The following is a 12,672-nucleotide window of genomic DNA, read 5'->3' as shown; positions in this document are numbered from 1 at the left end:
TTCAGGGTTGACCAAGCTGATGGCCACAAGCAAGGATTACAATGAGAGACTCTGGGCCTGGGAAGGTTGGCGAGTTAATGTGGGGAAAAAACTGCGACCGCTCTATGAAGGATATGTAGAGTTGAAGAACAAGTCAGCAAAAATGAATGGTAACCGATACAAATAAACAATATTTGAGTCTTTAGCATTCACGTGAGGAATCCACTATTAAAAATTGACCTGTTTGTTTGCTCTGAAGGCTATGAAGACTATGGTGATTACTGGAGGGGAAACTATGAAACCGATGATCTTGGAGAATATGCATACAGTCGGAAAGATCTCCTGAGAGATGTAGAAAACCTGTTTCAAGAGGTTAAATTCATTTCTTACATTCAACACTTCTCCTGCCTATACTTTTCACCTGAATTGTGTGCAATTCTGAAAACTTTGACATGTCTGACTCCAGTGCCCTCTCAAGCCACAAAAATATCTAAAGAAACAGGTGTTATCGCTTACTGAAATAATGAATTGAGTATATTGGAAGCTTAGAAATGGTCACGGCTATGTTTTAGGCCCCGGAGATATGCAGAGGTGATACACAAGTTAGCTTGCGTGAACAGGACTTTATTTACAAATGTCTGCTGCACAAGTTTCCAGCTTATTTTTAGTTCCTGTTTCTTTCTGCAACCATACCCAGGCTTGAATAACAACACACAGAACAGAGAAGATTCAGCAGACACACATCGCACAATTGAACAAGTGAATACTGGAGCAGAATTCTGGCTGCATTCTGGAAGAAGGCCATTGTTTCTGGGCCGAAACCAGATTCACCAGATTTCTGTCCCACTTACAGAAAGGAGGAAATCCAATCTGAGAGGAGACTTCTTCTACTCTCCCAGCCTCCACATCGAAGCAGAAGTTTGGAGTTGTGCCTGAGATTGAGGCTGACAGGGCTACCCACCTGCATGTAGTGGGTAGCCGATCTGGATCTTTGAGGGCCTAGTTAAATTGATTTAAAGAAGGCGGACTGGAATTTCCTGTGCTTCATGGAGGCCACATCCCCTAGCCAGGGCATACCTGGCAGTCTGCCCACATGGCATGGGCACCCCTCACCTCCAGACTTGTGGTAGTGAAATGAGTCCTTACTTGGCCACCTAAGAGCCTCAGTTGGCCAAATGATGGGAAGGTCTACCTCGATCTTCCCCATCCCAGGCTTAATAGGGAGAGTTGGGACAGTGATGGGATGGTGGGGGCAGCAGGTTGAGGGGAATTAAATTCCAGTCAGCGTGCACTTCCTGTAAACATCATCTTTCCATATGGTCACCCATATTCTATCACAGGAGTTCTGCTGGTGTATTATATTGGTTTCTAAACTGACTAGGGCTTGGATCAAAAATATTGACGCAATGCTGAATAATGTTATATATTTTACTGGATAACCTTTCATGTAGTCGATAAATGTAACATTACCGACAATTTGTTCCCATGGCATCATTAGATAAAGCCCCTGTACCAAGAACTCCATGCATACGTGAGAGCAAAACTCAGAGATACGTTTGGACCAGAGCATATCAGCGCAACAGGATGTCTCCCTGCTCATTTATTGGGTAAGATTGTTTTCTGTTTCTCTCCATTGTATGGGATTTTTTTTCATTCATGTGGACCAGCATTTATTGCCCATCCCTAATTTTCCCTTTGCTCAGGGCATTTAAGAGTCAACCACCACATTGTAAGGACAGCAGAGTTTTCCCTAAAGGGCATTAGTGAACCAGATGGGTTTTTACAACAATTGACAATGGTCATCATTAGACTTTTAATTCCAGATTTTTATTGGATTTAGATTCCACCACTTGCCATGGTGAGATTCAAACCCAGGTCCCCAGGTTACCCTGGGTCTCTGGATTACCAGTCCAGTGACAATACCACTACACTACCGCCTCCCCGCCTGCTTCCTGTGATCGTAGCATTAGGCAGATTAGCTGGTCTTCTCGCCTTTACTTACCCCATTTACAAACTTGCCACAGACTCCTGTGTGAGGATACCTTACTAGAATTCTTAGTAATGCAAGGCAGGAAAGGAACAATTAGATTTAAAACAAAATTATACAGAGTGGTCTGTTAGCTTAATTAGTGCTCCTTGGCTGGCCCCAATTGACTATATGGGATTGTTCAGGCACAGACAATACGAAATTCAGACATTAACTGAGTGCCACTATGTGAAGGGACAGCTCCTCAGCTTCTGATTGTCGTGTTTTTTGTAATGATATAAAGGCATTGTAAAGGACTAGGTAAACATGTTGGGGGTTAATTTATTAAGACTGGGCACATGAAGAACAGATATGCATGGACAGAAAGCTTGAAGACATCAGAGCTGTGGAGCTCTACGTGTGTGCTCTGCTGAAAGCAAAAGAGAAACTAAAGATGGATCGCATGACCCGCTTCCTTTCTAGTGATGTCATACGCTTATTACAACACTGATTAAACTTCCCCCTGCATGCTGCTGGTTGTATGTTGTGCAGGGCATGCAGATCAGAATATCTCTTGGTTCATCTGCTCCCAGCTAAAGACTGATTCTTCATGCAGGATGTCTAGGATCAAGTCGGGTTCTGCTGAACTGCATGCACACATTTAGATGGCCATGACGCATCCAATAGTTGACCTAAGATCTCCAGCCACCTGTGAGCATTGCAGACTGTTTTAACCTCCAACTCACCATTTACATTGACTGGTGCCCATTTTAAATTAGAATGAACAATTTGTTTTGTTTTAATTATCGGGATGTGCCCTCATTGTGTTTATCCTGATGGTATTTGCCCAGCATACCCCAGGGTATAAACATCCCAGGACATTAACTAAAATAAAGCTATACCCATAAATGCTGGAACAATATTGTTTCAAAACTCTTTATTTTAAATCTGATGTACTCCCAGGTAGAATCAAAAACCAACTGGTTGATAGCATAGCTATAGCAAAGGAACATTAATAGTATTGGGAGTCATGAATTTCTTAGATATCAGTATTACTGTGGTTTGATATTCTTGGCAGATGTAGGTACAACAAGATGTTCAGCTGTGAAGGATGGGCTGGGCTCTGTGGTTGTGGGCTGGACCTCTGCATCCGCAGGTTGTTGGTTTAAGCCCCACTCCAGCAACTTGAGCATAAAATCTAGGCTGATACCTCAGTGCAGTACTGAGGGAGTGCTACATTGTTGGAGATGCTGATGCTAAATGATGGACCAGTCAGATCACACTATTTGTGGAAGAGTCCTTCTTAGTGTCCTGACCAATACTTAGTGCTCAACCAGCTCCACTAAAAAAGCAAATGATCTGATCAGTATCATAATGCTGTTTGTGGAATCTTGCTGTGTACAAATTGCTGTGTTTTCTGCATTATAACAATAAGGACACTTTGAAGTGATGTAATTGGCTGTAAAGCGCTTTGTGGTATCTTGAGATCAAGAATGCTGCTATATAAATGCTAGTCCTCCCTTTCTCCTCGAATGTGTGCCCACAATGAAGTGGCCGAGCAAGTAACAGATGAGTAAATATGGGGCCAGTTAAAAGGTAGTCTTTTTGGCAGTGCACAATCTCAGTGTATGATATTGTTCCTTTGTCTTACCTTGCTAGGTCCTTACAGCATATTGCCTGCCCTGCATCTGTTCCTGGGTCTTGTAAATGTTATACACAATATGTATCTGGCATAGCTTACTGCACTGTCAGCTTAGGGACATTCCAGTCTAAATTCTCATTCCTCTTCAGGTGACATGTGGGGAAGATTTTGGGGAAACCTGTATCCTTGGTCAATTCCATATCCACTCCAAGATGACATCGATGTGACATCTGAAATGGTCAAACAGGTATGTTGACTGTCACGACTCCACCACCTTCTCAAGGGCAGTTAAGGATGGGCAATAAACTCAGGCCTAGCCATTAACGCCCACACCCTGTGAAAGAATGAAATAAATGCCTTTCCAATACTAAGGATGTTGTTGTTCCTAAAAATAGCATCCCCAGTTCAGGGTCACTGAACCACAGCTTCTGCTGTGATCTTACTACAGAGCATTATGAAGATGTTGGCCCCAGGTCTATTGCAGCTGAAATAGGGATTGAACCCCATGTTGTTAGCATCATTCTGCTTAACATGCTAGTCATCTAACCTAACTGCCACCCCCAACCAAGAATGTTAGGGGATTTAAATAAACTATATCAAATACAGTTACTTGAATAGCACTAGTTGCAAGAAGAAAATACTGAATTTAATATTTTAAAAGGTTTATATTTTATCAAAGCCCTGGAATTATGTAAATAAATGGGAATGCTGTAAAAGTATTAGAACAGGAAAAGATCATTCACTCACCAAGTGTCCTTAGACAACACCTTCCATACCCACGACCACTACCATCTAGAAGGACAAGGGGAGTAGATAGATGGGAACACCAACACATACACTTTCCCCTCCAAGCCACTCACCGTCCTGACTTGGAAATATATCGTCGTTCCTTCACTGTCGCTGGGTCAAAATCCTGGAACTCCTTTCCTAACAGCACTGTGGGTGTACCTACACCACATGGACTTCAGCAGTTCAATAAGGCAGCTCACCACCGCCTTCTGAAGGGCAATTAGGGATGGGCAATAAATGTTGCCCTAGCCAGCAATGCCCGCATCCCATGAATGAATAAAAAGACCTGTGCCCTACACAACAGGTAATAGGGAATGCATGAGCAGAATACAATGGATAGTTCCTATAGCTATTTAGTTAACCTGCTGTGCCAGGTTACCCGGCACCATGTTTAACAGCCTTTAAACCAAATCCCAACATAGAACTTTGTTGATAAAGTCTAGGCTCTCTTCCCATAGAGGCCGTCATTACATATCACGTCCAGAGTATGCAGTTTGTGGGGTGGGTGTGGGGATGGTCACCAAGTGTGTGCAGGGGCTGCTGTTGGAGTTTAACCAGCTAAAACTGTGCAGCCGACAAACTAGCTATGGTGGGATTCTCACTTCTTGTCCAATAGTGCCACCTTGCTTATTAGGACAGTGATTGCCAGGGTTATCTGGACTCAAGCATTTAGTAACAAGCCCTCCAAGCCTTTTCAATGGGTCAGTCTGGTTGGTCAATCATCCCTGGTGTACTGTGTGTGCCACAGATGTCATATTGCTCAGTCTGTCATGTCACCACCAAGTTGGATCAGAATTGCAGGCAGTGTGACTATTCAACCACTCCATTGCAATTATAAAATTTAGCCTTGTGTCTCTAGTTCAATTTTCTTTTATTTATTCTTTGATGGGATATGGACATCGCTGACAGGGCCAACATTTGTTGCCCTCCCCTAATTTCCCTTGAACTGAGTGGCTTGCTAGGCCATTTCAGAGGGCAGTTGAGAGTCAGCCACATTGCTGTGGGTCTGGAGTCACATGTAGGTCAGACCAGGTTAGGATGACCGATTTCCTTCCCTAAAGGACATTAGTGAACCAGATGGGTTTTTACAACAATCGATGATAGTTGTCATAGTCACCATTACTGAGACTAGCTTTATATTCCAGATTTATTAAGTTAATTCAAATTCCATCAGCTGCCGTGGTGGGATTTGAACCCATGTCCCCAGAGCTTTAGCCTGGGCCTCTCCATTAAAAATACAAAAAAAAATTAAAAATGCTAAAAAATATTGAAAATAATAACATGTAGCCTTGTACCTCTAATTCAATTGTATTAACACTATTTGTTTCCTAACACTGCATACTCTTTTCTTATCATTGACAAATTCAATTAATTAATTTTGAGTATTGCTGAAAAGAGACACATGCTGTTGAAGCTTTTTGTCTTGCACTCATCAGGACAATTCACAAGAGTACTAAATGTAAAGGGAACAACAATTTATATTTCATGAGAAGAGAGTGCTGATTGGTTGGCATGTGGAATCTGATTGGTACAGGCATTGCCATGGAAAATGCACCAGTTAACTGATGACTGATAGTTAACTGCCAAGCTTTGTTTAAATTGAAACTAGGGAGGTTGACTCTGATTGGTCAAAGCAGAGCCCTGGGGAATGAACCAGAGAATGGTTGTCACCTATTTTGTTTAGTTGAAACAGGTGCAATATGTGTACATGTTCCTTCTGCCTGCAAAAAACAGGGCCCTGCGTTTTAATATATGTAGCTTCTAGCATGTGTAAGTGAACCACATTGCGAGCCCGATTGATGATCTTAACTTGGTTGTCAGTGTAATTCTTGGCACACTCAGGGTTATTTAGCAAGTGTTGTCCAATTGTGGAATCACATCTAATGTTGGACACTTGAGTTTTGCAAGCACGGGCTGGTTGAGCACAGTCAGTATATTACCTGTTGTGAACAGCAGCTGGGACATGCTGTTTGATGCAATCTGCCATTCTTTGAGATGTACAGCCTACATACCTAGCATCACACTGGCACTGAAATTCATATAACACATTACTCATTTGTGTGATACACAGGACACCTTTTTTTAACATTAATTTGACCAATCCAAGGTATTAACATGAAATTATTTTCTAGATTCTTGTTCTCTTCCATGTTAAGATTTCTATACAGCCCTTGATTGTTTGACTGTAGAGATGAGGAAGGCTCTTTAATGCCTTGTTAAAGTTGTATCAATTGCTTCCTTGTCATTTTAGGGGTGGAATCCAAAAGAAATGTTTCAGAAGGCAGATACATTTTTTCAATCTTTAGGACTTCAACCTATGAATGATTATTTCTGGAATAATTCCATGATCGAGAAACCTACTGATGGCCGTAAAGTTGTCTGCCATCCAACAGCATGGGATATGGGCAATGGTGTGGACTTCAGGTACATATTATATAGAATTGCTATTAATGGAATCCAAGTCGGTTGGTGAAGTTAAGACCAAGACACGGAGCTTTTCTTGAGAGTTTATTGATTTTGTTCAGTCTCATTGCTCTCCACACACACCCAGTGTCCCAGTTGTCCCCTTTTTATATGATCTTTTCAAGCAAAATGATAAATCAACAAAATAACAAATGAATGGGGTTGACAGCCTCTGAATGGGGCCTTGTAACAGGAATAAAATTTTGAAAGCAAACTCATTTAATCAAACTAAAACATAATTGCCATGGCTGATGACGAACTCCAGTGTCCCCTATTTATATGTGCTCAAAGTACTTAATTAAACAATGCCCTTCACCTGTGTATCTTAACAATATAACTTACAAGCTATTAACAACTGAAATGGCTAGAAACTGGAAAAATACTGAGCTCTTCAGCTTTTTGAATATTAACATGCAAATGCTTAACACTTTTCCATTAAATTTCTTTGATTTACATTGCATAGCCCATCTAAATAGACAGGTTCTTTTCTTGTTTGTGGGTATGTAGTGTAAGCTTCCATACCCAGCATAAAGTGCAGTAAATATTGGGAAGATCAAACTCATTGTCTTTGATTCTACAACAATCTCCATTCACTGGCTACTGCCTCCAACCCTCTCCCAGGCTACTGCCTGACGGTGAGTAAAACAGTTCACAACTTTGGTGTTACATTTGGGCCCAAGATGAGCTGCTGGACCCGTAACCTCCCTGTCACCAAGACCACCTACCTCTGTCTCTGTAACATTTGCCCTGCCTCAGTTCATCTTCCAATGAAACCTTCACCTATGTTTTTTGCTGCTTCTAGACACAACTATTCCAATGCTTCCCTTGCTACTCAACCGTTCTCTACCTTCCGAAAACTCAAGGTCATCCAAACCCCTGCTGCCCTTCCACAACTCACATCATGTCCCATTTACCCATCAGCCCTGTGCTCGTTGACCTACATTGGGCTCCAGCCTGGCAATCTCTCATTTTAACATGCTCATCTTTGTCTTCAAAGGCCTTCAGTGGCATTGTCCTTCTGTTCACTTGAAACCTCCTCCAGCCCCAGCAACTGTCCGAGATCTCTGCACTCACCCAAATTCTGGGCCTCACACATCCCTGATTTTAATCACTTCACCATTGATGGCCTAATCTTTGAAAGGTTACAGTGAAGAAACCCGCATTTGTGGGCCAAGTGCTGGTAAATGGGATTAGGTAGTTAGGTAAGGTGTTTCTCACGTGTCGGTGCAGACTCAATGGCCCAAAGGGCCTCTTCTGCACTGTGTGATTCTGTGATCTGGAGCCAGGTTTCGCTGAAATGTTATGTATCCCTGTAACATACTTTGAGGTTAGCCGGGAGGTGGAGTTGTTTGGATGATGCCACCCTGCCAATGCCCACACTTACCCTGATGCCACCATAAAGTGGAGCGGGTGTAGATGTTAGAAGTACCTATCCCTATAGCTATGTCAGAGGGGCAGAGACATGTCCTTCCCCACCAGCACTCCCATTGATCTACACATCATAAGTGCCCTTTTAGATTCTGAGAACTTGGGGCCCTATATGTTTCAGTCCAGTCACTAAATTTGCTTAATTCACTGGGATGAGTTCTATCTTAGATGTGAAAGTGGGGTGTGCCGTTTTTGGTATGGGATAAACAATTATCAATTTGTCATGACCAAAAATGATCCGTTTACTATCTAATGAAGAAGGGGCAGTGATTAAGAAAAAGGTAGACAGCAAAAACTGCATTATAGAGGAGATTCTATGACAACGAAAAGGAACATGGAGACAAATTCAACCTGCAATACAAAATAATAATTATTTTTTTAACTGTAGGATCAAAATGTGCACTGAAGTTAACATGGAAAACTTCTTAACTGCCCACCATGAAATGGGCCATATACAGTACGACATGGAGTACGCACATCAACCTTACTTGTTCCGAGATGGGGCCAATGAAGGCTTCCACGAAGGCGTAGGGGAAATCATGTCCCTCTCAGCAGCTACCCCCATGTATCTGAAGTCATTGGGTCTTCTTCCAGACACTTTCATTGAAAAAAATGGTAGGTACTTAACATGGCTTCTTTAGTTATTTGCCATCCAGGTATAGATTTCCAGCCATGCCATCTTCATAGTTAAAGTGAACATTACTGTGAGGGTAGTATTGGTAATGATTTTTTTCCACTCTGTATCTGGACAGGGTTCAGTCAAGTTACCTTGCAAAGTTAGTAAAAATGATGCCCAACTGGCATCGAAAACCAATGTGCCGGTGAACAATTTGTCACTGGTGTAATCCAGTTGGATCTTTCTAGGTTCTTCATTCCAATTCAAGAGTTTTATAGGAATATAGGAAATGGAAAAAGCCATTTAAACCCTTAAGTCTGCTCCACCATTGATTGAGATCATGGCTGATCTGCCACCTAACTCTGTGCACCTACCTTTGCCCCATATTCATTAACACCTTGGGTTAACAAAACCAACCAAACTCAGATTTCAAATAAACAATTGATCAAATATCAATTGGCAATTGCGGAAGAGAGTTCCAAAATTCAATCACCCTTTGTGTGTATTTCTTAATTTCATTTCTGAAAGGTCCAGCTCTATTTTTTTCTCTATGCACCCAAACCGTGGACTCCCCTAAGAGCAGAAATAATTTCTCTCCATCTCCCCTATCTGTCCCCTTAATATCTGGAGAACTTTGATCAAATCATTGATCAATGTTGTTAATGCCCATTGCCAGCTGGGTTCTGCTGTGTCCACTTCATATTAATTTTCAGCTGATTTTGATTTGTAAGTATAATTAAAGCAAACAAAGTGAGGTATTCAGCTGCTATCCACTCTCACTGTGCCAGACCATGGGTGACTTATTGTAAAGCCACTGTCCCTGATTTCAGACAACATGGGGCTGGATTTTACCATTGGCGAGCGAGGGTGGAACTCCCGATGTCACCGCGCCCCATTTAAATTTTCAGGAAGGCGGGGGCACAGCAAAATCAGTTGCGCGCCCGCCGACCTGTCAATGGCCAATTGAGGCCATTGACAGAGCAAATAAGATAATTATTGGATCTGCCTGTCCAACCTTAAGCAGACCAGGAGCCCCGGTGTGAACTAGAAAAAGCATGAAACCTCATCCACGGATTTTAAAAAGTTTAATAAAAGTTTTTTAATTTTTCTATTTTGAGATTTTTTGACATTTAGAGCCGCTCTCCCTGAGGGATATGACCTCTGAAGTTTTACCATCACCTCACACATCGACTGGTCTATCTGGAACAATGGGAGACATCTGTTTCAGGGTGATTTGTAGGGATTTGCAAGCAATTTCCATGTTTGTTTGATAGTCAAATCCTCTTTGTAATTGTAGCTAATGTAATTTGTAATTAGGCTCTTGTAACTATAATACCAATTGGAGAAAAACATGCAGCCAAATGATGCTTGTTTACTGGACCTCATTGTTCACATTGATAACATGAAGTAGGAGCATAGGGTAAGTTTTAAAAAAAAATTCTTTCATGGGATGTGGGTATCGCTGGCAAGGCCAGCAAATTTTGCCCATCCCTAATTGCCCTTGAACTGAGTGGCTTGCTGGGCACTTCAGGGTTAACCATATTACTGTGGGTCTGGAGTCACATGTAGGACAGACCAGGTTAAGGATGGCACATTTCCTTCCAGGACCTTAGTGAACCAGATGGGTTTTTACAACAATCAATGATAGTTGTCATGGTCACCATTACTGAGACTAGCTTTTAATTCCAGATTTATTAATTGCATTTAAATTCCACCAGTCGCGATGGTGGGATTTGAACACATGTACCCAGAGCATTCTCTGGCTTACTTGTCTAGTAATATTACCACCACGCTACTGCCTGCCATTAGTATTAACGGATAAGACTAACAACTGCCAGGGAGATGTAACAGTTGTGATTCTTTCGACCCTAGAGACTGACATCAATTTCCTATTGAAACAAGCACTGACAATAGTTGGCACTCTACCTTTCACATACATGATGGAAGAGTGGCGTTGGAAAATGTTCCAGGGAAGAATACCCAAAAACAAGTGGATGAAAAAGTTTTGGGAAATGAAGTAAGTGTTCACCCAATTCAACACTAAGCTCAAGCAGCCTGATTAATAATCTCACTGAGAAAATAGCCCAGGCATGTTTCTGTCCTTAGGTGTTATACTTTTGCTTTAATCAAGTGAGGAAGAAATAGACAGTTCCGAAGCCAGCATAGAAAATTCTGCAGACATTGAGCAGAATTTTCTGCCTGTCAGGTGGGCGGGCCTGACCCAAACTCCGGCAGGCGGGGAGCTGATCCCCGCCGGAGAAGCGGGCCCCGCCGCCATTTTACATGGGGGGGCCAATTAAGGCCCGCCCAGTGTGAGGTCCGCTATGCGCTTCCTGTGCGGGTGGGGGAGGGATTCCCCAAAAGCGAGAGTGCGCTCTTTCACGCATGCGCACGACAGAGCGCACATCTCCCTGAGGCTAAGTGCTGCCTCAGGGAGATCGCTGACACTTTTAAAAATATTAAAAATAGAAAAAAAAAAATCCTCAACATGTCCCCCTCATGAATGTCACATGAGATGGGACATGTTCATAAATTACACTAAAACTTTATTAAACTGTTTAAAATCCTACATGAAACCTCATCCCGCCGGTGGATGAGGTTTCATGTTTATTCTATTTGCCGCTGGGGCTCCTGGCTGACCCGCCAACATTAAGGTTGGACGGGCAGGCCCTTTAATTGTATAATTGATCCTGTCAATGGCCTCAATTGGCTGTTGACAGGTCGGCGGGCCCACAGCTGATTTTGCTGCGCCCCCGCCTTCCTGGAAATTTAAATGGGCCGGGATGACGTTGGGGGTTCCACCTGGCGTCATCCTGCATCATTTTACGCGTCGGTGAGCAGGCCCTACCCCCAACTCGCCAACAGCAAAATTCCGCCCTTTGCGTTTAGGATTTAGCCATTTCTGTTCATGACGTTTCAAAATGAGCATCATTCTGTCGTACAATCTGAAAAGACTGATGATGTTGTGTCAGGGCCATGTTAGCTAGAATGTCCCTCAGGACATTGAGGCACAGACAGGATGGGTCGAATGGCCTCCTTCCGTGCTGTTAAAGTTCCGTGATTCTGTGATTGAAGATGGTAAACACCTGTTAGTTCATGTGGCTCAGTGACGAGCAATCTTGCCCCTGAGTCAAAAGGACATGGGTTTAGTGTCACTCCCGAGACCAGGGCCGGGATTTTACAGCCCCACTGTTGTGGGACCTGCCGCGGGAGATTTGGTGGCCCAGCCAAAAGCCTGTTGACTTTTGGCAGGACTGGACAATCCCAGCAGCGGGTGGGGCCAGAAAACCCCATCCTAGAACACAATATGAGGCCGACATTCCCAGTTCAATAGGTACTATCTTTCAATTTGAGCTTTGAACCATCGTCCTAACTGCCCTGTCAGGCTGGTGTTAAAGATCCCATGGCACTCTTTTGAAGAAGAGTGGAGGAGCTCTCCCAGTGCCCCGGCCAATAGTTACCCCTCAACCAACATCACTACTGAAACAGATTATTTGGTCATTCTCATGAGCCTCTTTGTGGGAACTTGCTGTCTGTCAATTGGCTGTCATATTTCCCTACACTTCAAAAAGTGAACACAATTGGCTGTAAAATGCTTTAGAACATCCTGGGGTGGTGATAGGTGCTCTAGAAATGCAAATTCCTTCTTTAGCCCAATGGCAGGAGTTGCTGCTACCATTTTGCACGATCATCACTCTGGTACTGATTCAACTCTCCTATCTTGTTTATCCGTGCACTGAATGCATGGAAGCAATTCACTCCTTGTTAAAAACCCAGGCAGAAAAATAT

The 12,672-nt window shown here is 42.9% G+C and overlaps 1 protein-coding gene across 3 annotated transcripts in view; it reads left to right on the top strand.

The window, feature by feature from the left end:
* The window catches only part of ace2 (angiotensin I converting enzyme 2), a 105,896-nt gene that overhangs the window by 40,892 nt on the left and 52,332 nt on the right, over nucleotides 1-12,672 (top strand). For all 3 annotated transcript variants that reach the window (XM_078559537.1, XM_078559536.1, XM_078559535.1), the window contains 7 exons: nucleotides 6-149; nucleotides 239-351; nucleotides 1,478-1,586; nucleotides 3,737-3,834; nucleotides 6,628-6,800; nucleotides 8,656-8,882; nucleotides 10,756-10,900. In XM_078559537.1, the coding sequence (XP_078415663.1) occupies nucleotides 6-149; nucleotides 239-351; nucleotides 1,478-1,586; nucleotides 3,737-3,834; nucleotides 6,628-6,800; nucleotides 8,656-8,882; nucleotides 10,756-10,900 (1,009 nt within the window). The remainder of the gene's footprint in view (nucleotides 1-5; nucleotides 150-238; nucleotides 352-1,477; nucleotides 1,587-3,736; nucleotides 3,835-6,627; nucleotides 6,801-8,655; nucleotides 8,883-10,755; nucleotides 10,901-12,672) is intronic.

Source organism: Cetorhinus maximus, chromosome 16 (assembly GCF_964194155.1).
Source record: "Cetorhinus maximus chromosome 16, sCetMax3.hap1.1, whole genome shotgun sequence".
NCBI classification, from domain to species: Eukaryota; Metazoa; Chordata; class Chondrichthyes; order Lamniformes; family Cetorhinidae; genus Cetorhinus; species Cetorhinus maximus.
The sequence above is the reverse complement of the archived record's forward strand: the minus strand, read 5'-3'. Positions and strand labels throughout refer to the sequence as shown.